The sequence below is a fragment of the Neltuma alba genome, unplaced genomic scaffold, assembly GCF_004799145.2.
Source record: "Neltuma alba isolate B1F8T4 unplaced genomic scaffold, ASM479914v2 tig00013047_pilon, whole genome shotgun sequence".
Classification (NCBI taxonomy): Eukaryota; Viridiplantae; Streptophyta; class Magnoliopsida; order Fabales; family Fabaceae; genus Neltuma; species Neltuma alba.
This window is the reverse complement of record NW_021637390.1, coordinates 1-15,264: the sequence shown is the minus strand read 5'-3', so window position 1 is coordinate 15,264 and position 15,264 is coordinate 1. Positions and strand designations below refer to the sequence as shown.

The window sequence follows — 15,264 nt, the reverse complement described above, 5'->3', positions numbered from 1 at the left end:
ATTTTAAAATATAATTATAACTTATTTTAATAATATTAACTGTAATTAAGATTTAAAATATTGCTCATGACATTCAAATTTAATAAAAGATAATAATAAAAAAATAATTCTTGTGTAGCATGTATATTTTACATTTTTTTTATTAGCTAATGTATTTTTTACTATGTATTTTGAAAATTTTAAATATAAGCTTTTTAACAGTTCAGGCTCAGGCTAAAAAAAAAAAAAAAACTTATTACAAGTCACAGGTTAAGTTTAGGAGGCCTTACTTGTTTCCACTCCTATTCGCCAACATAGTTTTGTTTATTAATAATAAATCAATTAGATTCTTCTGTGTGTTAGTCTAAAACTCTCTGAACTATAACTCCGTGTATACTCAGAAACTTTTTTTCCTTATTTTATGTCCTTTGTCATTTAATATGAGCAATGTACCGTAAGTAATTAAATTAAACCGGTTATTAACTTACTAAATTAGTCGAGACAATAGCTAAAAATCAATGCTCTAACAATGGTTTAATAGAGGTCAGCCACATCATTATTAAATATTATAATGCAATTAAATATGCACGAATATCCATATATAACCTTAATTAAAAAGAGTAATATTTAAATAAAAGGATGTCTAGCAAGTCTCAAAGTTGGTGCATGTGTTTTTCTTTCTTATAGGGAGGTCGGGTAAGGGGTAAAGACTTTTTTTCTGAAAAACATAAATGTAATTTTTAATTATTTATATATAAATCACACCTAATCAAACATAATAGAGCTATTGAGATATTAAATAAATATGATGGACCGCAATAATTTTAACTTAACACATGGTTGTTAATATATAACTCAATTGACTTGTTCAAAACTTTTGACTAGACTGATCAAGAGAGTATTAATTCATTAGTTTACTTATTCAATAAATGTGATATTGTTATGCAGAAAAAAAAAACACAGGAGACAGAGAGAATCAATCTCTCACTTATTCAATGAAGAAGTGATTCATATACATTGTCCCTTCCCTTTTATTCTGAAATCCAAACACAAGTTGGTGCAATATTTGCTGTAATGTTTTCATTATATGTATAGCTAACATATCAATTTCCCAGGTTGAAGAAATATCACTGCTTCATTGCTCTCTTGTCTCCTTAATGCTATCCATGCTTCTAATTTTTGTAGCCACTTGAGCTTAAACTATAGCTATTCAATCAAAACAATCTAATATCTCTCTCTCTTTTTGTTTAATGTGTGTTCCCGCAACACTGCGTCATGTATATAACACTTGTTTTAATATTTTCATTTTTTATTTAAAAATTATTAAATAATAGTTACAATATTATACTATATACTTTCTCTGTCCCCGGATACAAATTTTGATATTGAAAAACACACAAATTAAAGAGGTACCAAAATCTTATGTATTATGTAGAAGTTAGTTTTTTTTTTCCTTTTCTATTTTTATCCTTTATCTAATGTCATAATATTTTAAACCTCATTTGTTTACAAACAAGTTATTTATTAAAGAGGATTTTATATTAAGGATGTAATATCATAGCTAGAAGGTGTTACTTTGAAAACAAGTAAATCTCATGTCTAAAAATTTGCATTATTAAGACATTATTTAAGGATATAATAAATATTAAAATTAATATTTATATTTAAAAGGGTTAATATAACCTTTAGTCCCTCAAGTTTGCCCTTATTTTGGTTTTAGTCTCTCAAATTTCAAATTCTAGGTTTTAATCCCTCAATGAGCAAAATTGTCTAAGTTTTTATTAGATTATAGGAATCAGTGTTTTAAATGACAAGAAACTTGAAGGATCAAAATCTATGGTTTGAGACTTAAAAGATTAAAATTAAAATGATAATAAATTTAAAGTATCAAAATTTATATTAGCCAAAGTAATATGGCTTATGCCTCCTATGTTTCCTGTTTCACATGATTTATGAAACATGGCTATTAATATCAACGGCGGAGGCCTAGATTCCTATTTTTTTCATAGGAATGTTGAATAAGTATATTGATTGTTGAAAAAGAGCCGGTAAAAAAAATAGATTGATTCAGTTTTATTTGATTTTTTTTTCCTTCGGACCATGCAATCGATGGGGCTGAAAAGTTGACGAATTAGGGACTTGTGAATTTTGAATTACTCCTTATCTCAATTCGATCAATTTTTAGAAGGTTAATGGTTTTCAGTACATTAACCTCTCTCTCTCTCTCTCTCTTGCCCCAAAGTATATTAACCTCACTTACTTGAACGTGGATGCTGGATTTTGGACTGTTTGCTCTTGTATATGAATCTTGCCGCAAGAAATGGGCTCATGTAAGTTGTTATACCACCTATTGTTCTTATATTAAGAACTAATTCACTAATTTAAGTACTCTTCCGATTTAAATATAAGACTCATTTTGTAATGCAATTTGTATTACAAAATGGTTCTTATATTTAGGATCAGAGGAGTAAATTAAAAAAGTTTGTTAAGTTAGTTATTTGTATTAAATAGGTGATATCTTTCTTAAAATACCATTGCTAATTTTATGTATTAATTAGAACTATTTTTTAATAAAACTTTTAACATGTACAACTATTACAATGACTAAATATGAGATATAATAAAATGAATTAGGGTCTTATATTTAAGATTAAATTAAAAATCAAACTAGCTCTTATATTAAGAGCCGAAAATAGTATTATCTTTGTTCTGATCTTTCCTTATGTTAGTGAAAGTCCCATTGGCTAAGGCAAAACACTGAAACACTTCTAAGAGATAAGGTCCACAGATTCTGATGCTAAGAGTAGAATTGAAGAATTTTGACCGGGCTTCTGAAAATTTATCACTCTTGTGAGTCTTCAATTGAGGCAGGTTTGATTGCAGAGAATAAGTCTTATAAGCTGCTTTATTTTAAAATGTACGTTTATCATAAATCTCTGGCATTATTCATAAGCTATATGATAAATGAAAACTGGGGTTTATCATTCAAAAAAGAAGTACAAACAACCGTAACACAACCAAAACATCAATAATTCCTCATCATTTACTACCTCCAAAAACAAGGTGGTAGGTTGTCACAGAACCAAAAATCAACTTCATTCTCAAGTTCTATCCTAGCTAAAGAATAAGCATTACTACTAATTAAATCAACTTCAGTCTAATGATACGTGCTGGTCCCCATCGAGAAGAGAGTTGTATCTTTGATAATATCTTGATAAGAGTGATGTCTTTGATATTCTACAATGCAATAACTAATTGCTTCCATGCTGCTTCAATGAAGCTTCACATGTTTGAAACCTTGCCTCCAACAAAAATTCAGTTCAGCATACAAACCCTGAGCCTTTGCAATAGCCAGAGGATATGTTCCCATTTTCCAGCTATATTGTCAGTCCTTAATAATACAACTTAAATTTTTGTCTCTGAACAATACAACCAACAGCCTTTTAAAGTCACATTAAAGGAGTATTTACATAATGGAATGTTAATTACTTGTACATTTTCATGGCCATAACTGCACCTCCCTGTTAAAGATATCCCTGTAAGTAGAAAAGGCAGTACGAAGAGGAGGAAACTGAGACAGCATAAAGAGGGGTATTGGAACGTGTGATGGTATAATAATAAGAAGAAGATTCCATAAGTAGTCTGTATGCTTCAGCATGAGACCAATGGTAGAAAGAAAAGTTGTTATTATGACTAATGGAGATAAAATGCAAACAAAGACCTAAAATCAACTTTGTGGGTAAGGATTTAAGGAATTTTTCTTCTGAGAAGGGAGAGGTAAGGATTGCTGGGGTATGAAATTTTGATTATTTCCTCCCGGAACAGTAAAAGCTACAACAAAATAATTGTGAGGGCAACTATTACGGAATAAGGAGATGTTGTGTTATTCATCCATTTTTCTCCTTAATTCCTTGTGACTTTCTTTGAATAATTCTTCAGCTGTCAAGCTACCCTGCAGTGATTTATTTTAGTAGTTGCAGATACTATCCTCTCCGCCTCCTGTATTTATTTCAAAAGAAAAAAAGCGATTCAAAAAACATGTTTATGTGATTTGTGACTTTCCTGTACAGTTCACAAATAATTCTTGAACATTCAGTATTTCACTTCAGAAAGATATAAGATGGCAAGAACTCGGCAAAGACTGATATGGCGACCCAATAATGGATGCGCGGTGTTTTTTTTTCTAACCTTAAACCATTGCAATTCTCTTTGCATTTGTGGTGTTGGTCCATGTACATCTTTGCTTGTAGCAACTACATCCTCGAAGCAAATTCCCATGGATGAAGCTGAAAGCCCAAGCTTGTTGGTAACCAACGGCATAGCAGAAATGTTTCGAAATGAACTGTCCCTAGTAGCATAATTTCCGGGCTTGCTATTGATACTTGAAACATAAACTCAACATTCCCTTTCTTAACTGCACAAACAAGAGCATCTGCAAAAGCATTCACTAGGTCACACTTCCTAGCATTCTTACAAACTAGAAGAAGGAAGTCAGCCGCTAACAACTTCAGCTCTTATATTTTCTTAATTCATAGATTCATAACACATTAGTCTTTTTGTTACGTGAGTTTATGTGAATCAAAAGCTTGAAAAGGCATGCAATTTTTGGAAGAAATGCAAAAAAAAAAAAAATCCAATACATGCATCTTAATAAAAAATATTTGATCTTCTATCGAATATTTTTTTATCTATGACAGAGAGAAACAGATAGTGAACATGCAAATGAATTTCCAACCATAGTTCGAAAGATCGTAATTAAAGTGGGCCAAAATGAGGGGACTGCCATGAACTGATGAACTCCTAAAACACTTAGGATAGGCAAGCATCCAATCCAATCTCTCCAATTTGCAATGCAGAGACTTCGTTCAAAAGTTCAAGTATAAAGGGAGAAAATAATCAAAGATGGAATATCAACCAAAGGAAGCAATCAAAAAAGATGCTTCAACTAGCAACACAGAAGTACAGAAGCAAGAGAGAATAACAATAGTGAAGTTTGCTACTTACAGCTTCAAGGCCGGAAGATGAATAAGAGTGAAAGGAAAGTCCGTCGCAGGACAGAGCGGGATCAGAGTTATATATATATTGAGAATTGGAAGCAGCGTTGATGGTGGATGATGGATGATGACTCAGGCATGTACACTTTACAACTGTTTTTGTTTCTTTCTGATATTTCTTTTTATTTTATTAAGAAAAAGAAAAGGCAGTGTCGGATGCTCTTGGAACGTTGAAGAAGAGGGAAAAAAGGTGGAACGTAATCATATTTCAAGGGCATTTTAGGGTTTTGAAAGAACCTGTGCAGCGGAATCAAATAAAGTTGCATGGAAGATGGAGCAGTATAACAAAGAGCCCAGTTGTAACATTTTATAAGTAATTTTTAGATTTACAGGAAGAGAAATATATAAGAAGAGTTTTGTCTCGACTTACATAAAACATGTTTATAGGAAATTTTCACCATAATCCCAAACAGGCACAAGATCTGCCCGCAAATCATAGGACCACTTGTCTCATTCTGTGTCTGTGTTTCGAATAAAGCAAGTTCCGGCCTAAAGCGGAGTGAGGGAAGCTGGATTTCGTGGGGTTGAAGGCTCGCATACTCGTATTCCATTTCTTGAAACTCCTTTCTTTTTAATAAAAAATATGGCTTTTTCTAAACCCAGGATTAGAGAAGTCACCCATAGCTTTCTTTTGCGCCCCTGCTTTTTGCTTTTCACGCATACTATAGTCTAGATTTCAACATAGTAACATGTTTGAGTATAGCCTTGGTGGAACTTCCAAGTACTGACAAAGATTTGCAGTATTGGCTCATGTGTTGGGTCATCAGCTTGGCAGTTGTGGTTTAAGGTTAATGTCAATAAATATCGGTGTTCGCTGTCTTTGAAGTTAACGTAGGGCGTACTTCTTCGTCTTATTGATAGTTACAATCTTACTTATGCTGCTAGTGGTTGATTGTAATATACTTTTATTCCTTTATCCAACACTCCAATTTGAAGGATGGCGCGGGCAACCGTGGTAGCTTTCTGCTTGGCATGTGCTGTTGTTTGACAAATGCGATAGTAGACAGAATTCTGAAATTCTGCAATTCTTTTCACGACTTCGATTTCTTTAGTCAAAATTTTTAAAAAAAAAAAATCATCAGAATTAAAGATAATTAACCCTTATATTGTTCAAATTAAATATGAACTCATCATATTTAATTCCAGATTTCAAACTCAATAAAATTTCCCCAACTAAAACAATCCAGATGCACGACGAGCTCCTCTTGACCCGCTCCCAAAAAATTTAAAAAAAAAAAAAAAAGTTCAAACAGCTAGTTGCATTTCGCTATTTCCACATTCTTCATGAATTAGATGGAAGCATGCTCTCCACAAATCTGCCTAGAAATTAACATCTTTCCATTTACCGCTATATGAAATCAATTATATCAATGCCACAAATCAGGAGCACGGTTGCACATTATGACACCAAAATAAGGAACAACTGATGGCAAAATTAGAGTCTGCAAGAACATAAACAGATCCTTTCGTGTGTATGAAGGCGCCATCTTGCATGAAGGAGCAAATAATTTCATCCGTCGGAAGTTTTGGCGGCTTAGATCTTGCACATATCTCAAAAGGCCGAAAGCCATGGAGTTCAACTGGTTTCATTACCTTGCATTTTACACTTATTACTCGATTTAGCTGGAAACTTGTGCAAAGCAAAGGATCATGGCTGAGAAACTCCTCCGACAGCCTAACGAGATCTCTCATCTGTACCACCACTGCAACTTGATCGAAAATGAACTAATAAGCTTACACATGTAGTTTCCAAGTTTTGCTGTCAAGCCGACCTTAATTTTTTGTGAAGAAATGTTTGCCGCACTCCATCAAGGAACCAAGCTAAGCAGCCCTCGCTGGCATCACAGACCTGGCAACAAGAATAACGGAGAAATATTTGCTTGGGTTAGCAACTCTTGTGAAAGAAAATGCAATAGCTTAGATAAATTGCACAATTTTACGGGCAAAGCATCAAATAACTCCAACCATTCAAAATTACATTACAATGGAAGATGCAGAAAAACAAAAGACGCCACTTATCATGACAGGGTATGGAACATAAAAATCAGTACGTATCAAAGTTCAAAACATTGCAACTTCGTCTGCCTCGACCATCAAGTTTTTCATGGACAGATACCGTGGTTAACCCAATCACAGAACTCGAGGACGAGAAACATGACCAATAAATCAGGGGTTTCCAACAACTATAGTCACACTTAAGCCAAGAAAAAATAACACAATCTAGATACTGGAGCAAGACAGATACCTTAAACTACAATATGCCTAGTTACTGCACGGACAACCCCACGAGCATAGATTTGACTATTAGTAAATAACATATTTCACAAGTACAACAAACCTTAGGCATACATATTTTCTTCGTAGTGTCTCACAACAGTAAAGGATCAACACGAACTATACAAAAAGCCTTCAGGACGATGAGTTACATGACCTTAAGTTGAGAGAAAGACATACCGATCAAATTGTGTAACCTTGTTCTTTGACCTTCTTCAGCCATTTAAGCGTGCTCTCTAATGTTGAGTAGGCAGTGACGTCTGTCAAACTCTTGCTCTCAATTGCATAGTCAAAGACCTCATAAGCTTCTGCAATTCTCCCATCCCTACACAGAGTCCGGACAAAGGTAGCATAAGAAGCAGTTTCAAGCTTCAGACCACCAGATTTCATCACTCCATACAGCTCAATGGCTTTATCCAACATCCTTGATTTACACAAGCCATGTAGCAGTGTGTTATATGTGCATGAATTTGGAGTGCACCCTTTTGCTTCCATTTCCTCCAACAATGCCAATGCACCCGTGGCATTCCCCTCCCTGCACATTCCATTCATCAATGAGGTATACGTAACCTCGTCAGGGAAATGACCCGTTTCAGCCATGATACCCAAGAACTTTTTAGCTTCCTTAACTCGACCAGCTTTTGATAACCCAAAAATCAAAGTGTTGTAAGTGACAAGATCAGGCTCCACTCCTTCTTCCTTCATTTTATTATAAACCTCAATCGCCTCACTTCCCTTACTTAGCATGCAGTATCCCTTCATTATTGTATTGTAAACGAAGCAGTCAGGCTTAAACCCCTCCTCTCTGAGCACACTCACCAATCGCAAAGCCTCCCGCAAGTTTTTGGTGTTACAAACATTATCAATCAAAATTGTATAAGTAACAAGATCAGGCTTTATATTAAAAGAGTTCCGCATGTCATCAATAAAATTGTAGACAGTGCTTAATGCACATGATTTGCACAAATTTTTAACAAGAAGATTGAATGTGTAAGTGTCAGGCACTGAGTGTTTCAAGGACAATTCTTTGACCAATTCAATCGCATGCTCTAAGCGACCTGCTGAACATAGTGATCGGACAGCTATATCAGTTGTAACTTTGTCAGGGTTCATGCCATTGCTGACCATTAAATTCAGGGCTTGATGAACAGGAGCAAGGCCTGAATCAGGCGTTTTACAGGATTGGGAAAGCAAGATGTGGTATATTGATCTGTCAGGTGAGAAAGTAGGATTGCTTTTCATCATATGACGGAGAAAGGCAACAGAATCATTCACAGTAGAGATTGAAGCATATGCTTGAAAAAGAGAATTATAAAAACGATGGTCAATGAAGGTCCTTGAACTCTTAATGATCGAGTCAAAAACATCCTTGGCATCAGAGAGGCTTGGAGATTTGAAGAGTTTTAGTGCTTTTTGAGTTGTTGAAGGGTCAGAATCCTTGGTCTCTTTCACTTTTCCAGGCAGTTGGGATGGTTTTTTATTGGAGGACTTCTTGGGTAAGTAACGGGGCTTTCCAGATGGAGTAACGGCCGATTGTGAAGTTTCTGCAGGAACTAGAGACGATGGCTTTCTAAGCAGTGGGTTTGAAATTGCAGAACGAAAGGAAGGTGGAATTTTCCCCATTTATGGTACCTAATATCCTAACTCTACTAGGGTACTGCAGATTTGTGATGCTTGATGTTTAAGATTTTGCAATGACAAAAGAAGAACGAAACGAACAATTGACTGCGACACTTGATTGCGTTGGCAGCAAGCTGCAATGTTGCATGTATACAGCTTCCTTTAGAAGATCCCGCAGTTTTGTGGAGTGACTATATAAGCAGACGAAAATGTCCTGAAAATATGGCAAGAGGTTTGGAAATTCAAATAGCGCAGCATTAAGTTTCGCATTACAGTCACGCGAAACCATACAGCAAAAGCATCCAAATCTCTTCCCAATCGAATCGTATTGCAGAGATTAATATGACGCAGTTCATACAGACTTGCGTTAATCAAATACATGAAAATTAGGCGAAGAGCGTGAGCTACGGATAAGTTGCCTACTTATATGTGAGCCAAGAAAAAGGTCCTCAGTTAAAAATGGGGGGAGGGGGAACTAAGAAAGCTAACAAACAAGAAGAGAGGTAAAAAGTTGTTGGATTACCGTTCTGCAATCAGATGATCGAAACTAAACAAATGAAGTCGGAATTCTTCGAGGGCATAGTCTTTATTCAGATAAACATGAAAGAAGAGGAGGAGACCGTGGCGATGAGAGAGAGGAGAGAAGGGGAAGGAAGGAGGAGGTGGCGGCAACTTGGCACGATGAGAGGAATAGGAGAAGGAAGAGGAGGGCGCGGCAAACTTTTTTCCCCACCAATGATGGGCCTTGAACGGGACCATTCATTCTGGGCTTACTGGCCATAAAACTAGTTTAAGATAGCCCACCATCACATCAATAAGCCTAGCATTTGCTGCCCCCTCCGCCCAATTCTCATAGCGTTGGAATGTTTACCACCAATATACTGATTAATGAATCAGTGATGACTTTACCAAAAAAAAAAAAAAGAATCAGTGATGACGCTCCTCATGTTATTGTTTTATTTTTTCTTAATAAATAAATTTGAAAATTATAGTTGGCGAAGAAGGTACTCTACAATGCGCCCGTTGCCTAATTAAATATCAATCCTTTATGTAAAACCCATTTTATATGTTTAATAATTTTTTTCAAATTAATCTTATTGATATCTCTCTCTAATAATCAACTAGGTGCGCAAGGGAGAAGATTAAAAAAGATACTTACAATGTTTTAAAAAAATATCATATTAACTAATTTAACTAACATTTTTAATATACTCAAATTAGTTAATTAGCTCCTACATTAAGAACCGAAAGAGTATTCGTTTTATTTCTTAAAAATAAGAAATATAATTTTCAAAAAATTTGTTGGTAGAGCCAAGAATTTTCTCCCCTGGTAGTGAAAATTAATTTCATTCAAGATACTTGTCTTGCTTGGATTTAAAATAAATCATGTTGTTCATAACTTCTACATGTAGTATGTTATCATAATTAAATTTTATATCATGTATATCGGGAGATATTTTTACCTAGGGAAAATTTTAGTATACCCCTTCTAAAGCAATTTAATATCAAACAGCCCTCATAAGATTCTAAAACATCATTTCAGCCGTTTTGACCAAAATAAAATTAAATGTTATGGGTGGAAATACAATTATGTCCTTGCACTATTTTATTTATTAAAAAGTATCGGCCTCGTTGGATCTTTGGTGGTCCGTCGCCGGAGCTCTGGCCACCAACCTCTAGCCTCCTATTTGGAGGGTTGCCAATGGCCGGAAAAATATTTTTTAAAATAAGGGAGCTGGGCATTTAAATCCATGACCCCTAGTACACCAAAAGGATTGTAAACCACCAAGCCGTTCAATCTATCTGATTATATCATGCAAAGAAAAATATATATAACAAAACAAATACAAGTATCTAGATATGTATGAGCAGCTAAAATAAGGTGATTCACAATACATACTACGTGATTTGTAAGAGGCATATAGGAATTCACAGCTTCATTTGAGGTTCAATGGATAAAAAAAAATTAAATGTCAATGATTGCATGAATAGTTAAAGCAAAGCAATTTACAATACAAGTTAAGAGATTTCCAAGAAGAATATTGAAATTCATAATCTCATTTGAGATTCTCTGGAAAGAAAGATTGAATATTACAAACAACCAAAATAAAGTGATTCACAGCACAGATTAGATGATTTACAAGAGAAATACAGAAATTCACAACTCCATTAAGAATGTGTGAAAATATATATGTGTGTGTGTGATGAGCAACTAAAATAAAACGATTTACAATACATATTAAACAATTTGCAAGCAGTATATAGGAATTAACAATTCCATTTGAATTTCGGTGAAGAGAAAAATTAAATCTCAAACCTAGAATTAAACACTCTTAAATTTATCTCACTAAAAAAAATTTCCTCCTTTCTTCCATTTTCCTCATACCAAACGAATCGAAGTCTAACCATGTTGGATTTGTTGGCAGGTTATAAGCTTGATTGTGTGGCTTGATCTTGATTCTTAAGCATGGTACGTAGTTGGCTGAAAGTCGAATGATGTGATAAATATTAGTCCAAAATTGTAGTGAATACAATTCTGATTGTTTTTAAGAGAGGCCTTAGTTTGACACTTCTCATTACAGACTGTCATCGGAATTTCAAAATTATTTAATCTGCTCAAACAAAAAGGCTTTTACATCGAGTGTAATTACATGTTGTCGTATGGTTTATTGTAATTTATCTAGACAAAAGTTTTGCACTAATTGGTCTATTTCGGGCATTATTTATTAAACGTCAAATTAATGCTGGAAACAAGCGTCTAGATGACAGAATTTAAAATTAGCGAAATATTTAAATCAATATTCAGCCCTCCGAGTATGGTTGTTAACTTGTTATTTAGAACGACACACATATACATCCATGCATGTGTTTATATATGTGCGCATATGACAGAATATTAATACTCATGCTTCTCTTATTGTTAATGTAGGATTAATTAATTAATTTGAATATATTAATAATATTTATTAAATTAATTAGTACGATATTTTCTATTGAGATGAGAAAGTGATCTCTGTCCTTGTCTATATTTTTTTCATAGGATTTCCGGATTGGAAAAAAACAACTGTTATTCCAATTCTATTCATTTTTTTATGACAAAAAAAGATATACTTATATTGAACATTTCAACACCTGCCTTCAATGTTACATCATGCTCAACTAACTAATTCACAATGATGTATTTTCTCTTATTTTTAATATGAGAGCTACTTTCACATTCAATTTGATGTTAAACACAATATCTCAATTTATCTTGTCTCTCATACTCTTTCGATCCTTAATATAAGACTCATTTAACTAATTTGATTAAATTAAGGAAGTTAGGTAAGTTAGTTAATCATAGGAAACATGATACGTTTTTTCTTAAAACACCATAATCACATTTCTTAATACCCCTTTTCCTTTTCTACTTGATTATGGCTGATAGAATATTTATATGGGTAATTTAGAAAAAATTAATAAATATGAGAAATAAGTCTTATATTTAGGATAAAAACCAACTCGATAATTGGGTCTTATATTAAAGATCGGAAAAGTATTTATTTACTTTTGTCCAAAGTAATCCTTTAGCTACGACACATGTTAAGTGTTTCATTAAATACTAGATTTAGCTAATGCAAATTATTAACATGGTTATTTCAGGGAAAACAATATATATTTATCAGAACGAATGAACTTAACTAACTTTTTTAATATATTTTAATTAGTTAGCTGACTTTTATGTTAAGTATTGGAGTTAGTATTAAATAAGTAATCAAAATGTATCTGAGTCTTTAGAATGAGTTTGACAAGTCAATGGGGAAAACCCAACTAACCACGAATAAATTAGACTCACCCAACTAACCACGCGAGTGGATCAACTCATTCGATGAATATGGGATCAATCCATTTTAAGTGTCTTGTCGTTGCCGCCACCGATTAGTCATTAATAGTAGTATGGTTGGTTTTAAAATACTACCTCCGGCTCTAATTATAAGAACCAGTTAACTAAGTTGAGGAAATTAAAAAAATAAGGTGAGTTAATTATTTGTCATAAATATGTACTGTTTTTCCTAAAATATCCTTACTAATCAAGTGTATTAACTAGAACTATAATTATTAGAAGAATTATCTTGAAAAAAATTGAGTAAATATGAGAGCCAAAATAGATTGGGATATTTTATTTAAAACTAAAATAAAAATTAAACATGATCTTATATTAAAGATAAGAGGTAGCACTTCATTTGCCTTTTCTGGCATTTTCGGCAAAACATTCCGAGTTATGTTTGGTCTTATCTTCACACGCTAACTTGCCACAAACTAGTTCAAACTACAAACATTTTATAATTTCTTAAAAAATATCAATATAAAGTCACATATATTTTGAATAAATTATTTTTTTATAGATTCTAATATTAAATAAGAACAGTGATAACGCTTTGGGACGCAATATAATATTTAAAATATTAAATCAATGCTTAAGTGATTTAGTAATATTAAAACACACTTCAATTGACCATAATTCTTCTGCCCCCATAAAATAAAATAAAAAAAAAAGCTATAAATTTTTTGTTCATGTATTTTTATTTCAGTAAAATCGAAAATTCTAAAAATTAAATCGAAATAAAATCTAAATTTTGCAAGTAAAATTTATGACCTGTGATATATCCACCATTATTTTCAACGTTGAGATCAAACGATGGGGGCATATGGGCGGCGGGAAATAAAAAAAAAAAAAGGAAAAGAAAACGAGAAGAACGGGGTTATATGTAGGCCCCACAAGATAGGTGTGAAGCTTTAAAAATGAAGGATATGGACTGACATTGAAAGTATAAAAACATGTTAAAAGAGTGTTAAGTATGAGTAACTGTGATACTTGAAATTAGACAAGTCTATATATGTGGAATTGGAGAATACTATTCTATGAGAGAATGTGATTTTTTAATCTTATTATATAGGATTATCTAATCCCATATGAGAAAAAATCACTCATAAGTATCTTTTTGTTTTTCAACTCCAATCTCAATCCTGTAACTCGTTTTTAACATTCCATAGCAAACGTAACGTAAGTTCATGTTATTCCGGCGTCGTCTTCCACATTCAACAACTGCGCCTTCAGCCGTTACTGTTATCGACACGCCTTCTCGTTCTTGTTGCCCTGCCCCTCGGGCTCTCGCTACCTGTACACATGCCCCGGGCAACGAATCTCCACTCATCTTCTCCGACTCAATCCAATCGGAAACCCGCAAAAACTACGTCGACGTCTTCATGGCATCTCTTGTTCTTCACCCTCATCCTCCCCATCGCCCTGGCCGCCTTTCTCTCGTGGCTCGATCCCTTCCAGCCGGCTCACTTCCCCGCCGACGTGATGAGCTGGAGAATCATTACGGCGCCGGCACGCAACGACGACAAGATGAGTGAAGGATCGGAGGCCATGGCGGAGGGACACGTGGAGGGACCTGAAGACGTCGTTTACGATGCGGCGACAGGTGTCATTTATACCGGCTGCGTAGACGGGTGGATCAAAGCGGGTTACAGTGAAGGAATCGGCGGGCGACCCGGCGGTGGAAAGTTTGGTCCGGACCGAAGGAAGACCTCTGGGTGTTGCTTTGCACCTGGACGGTGAACTTATCGTGGCAGACTCCGACAAGGTAATAATTTATTGTGTTTTTTTAAATTTTTGCCAACAATTTATTGTGTTTAGATTAAAAAATGTTAGTTCCGGTAATTAATACTTCGACTAATTAATTTGAGTAAATCAGTAAAATTAATTAAATTAATTATTTATAATACATAAATGTTGTGTATTGGTGAACATGTGTGTAACTATATAATTTTAAAAAAATAGAGAAATTAATTGTTATATTAAGATGCCTACTAAGGTAAGGGTTAGCATTTAAAGTCTTTTTAAATGAAAGGCTTAAGTGCATGGAGGATCAGCCCCTCCGTTAATGCGCAAGAATATGAGATGTTGTTTTTTTTTTTTTTGGGGGATAAAAAGTCAAAAATATCATTAGAATAAAAAGTTAAAAACACGTCACGGGTTTCAAAACGTATAAAGCAGATGAAATATTGAAACATGACTAACTTTCTATGAATTTATACTAATATAATAAAATTTAGAACAAATCATACTATCTCCGGTCCTAATTATAAAAACTAGTTAACTAATTTAAGAAAATTAAAAAAATAAATTAAGTTAGTTATTTGTAATAAATAAGTGTTATCTTTCCTTAAATATCCTTACTAATAAAATATATTGGCTCATATATCATTATTAGAATGATTACTTTAGAAAAAATATATAAATATGAGAGATAAAGTGGATTGAGGTCTTATATTTAGAATTAAAATAAAA

At 33.7% G+C, this 15,264-nt stretch overlaps 1 protein-coding gene, 1 long non-coding RNA gene and 1 pseudogene across 2 annotated transcripts; 1 reads left to right on the top strand and 2 right to left on the bottom strand.

The window, feature by feature from the left end:
- Positions 1-3,645: 3,645 nt before the first annotated feature.
- On the bottom strand, positions 3,646-4,327 carry LOC114733960 (uncharacterized). Its single transcript, XR_003739114.1, has 2 exons — positions 4,168-4,327; positions 3,646-3,978 (listed from the first exon to the last, which is right to left on the bottom strand). It is a non-coding gene; the product is annotated as an uncharacterized LOC114733960 (long non-coding RNA).
- A 2,047-nt stretch (positions 4,328-6,374) lies between these two features.
- Positions 6,375-9,590, bottom strand: LOC114733959 (pentatricopeptide repeat-containing protein At2g17670-like). The gene is made up of 3 exons (XM_028921439.1): positions 9,451-9,590; positions 7,488-9,141; positions 6,375-6,882 (listed from the first exon to the last, which is right to left on the bottom strand). Exon 2 carries the CDS (start codon positions 8,928-8,930, stop codon positions 7,491-7,493), a length of 1,440 nt encoding a protein of 479 aa, XP_028777272.1. The 5' UTR covers positions 8,931-9,141; positions 9,451-9,590; the 3' UTR covers positions 6,375-6,882; positions 7,488-7,490.
- Positions 9,591-14,013: 4,423 nt separating this feature from the next.
- On the top strand, positions 14,014-14,557 carry LOC114733953 (protein STRICTOSIDINE SYNTHASE-LIKE 6-like; annotated as a pseudogene).
- The last annotated feature ends 707 nt before the right edge of the window (positions 14,558-15,264 follow it).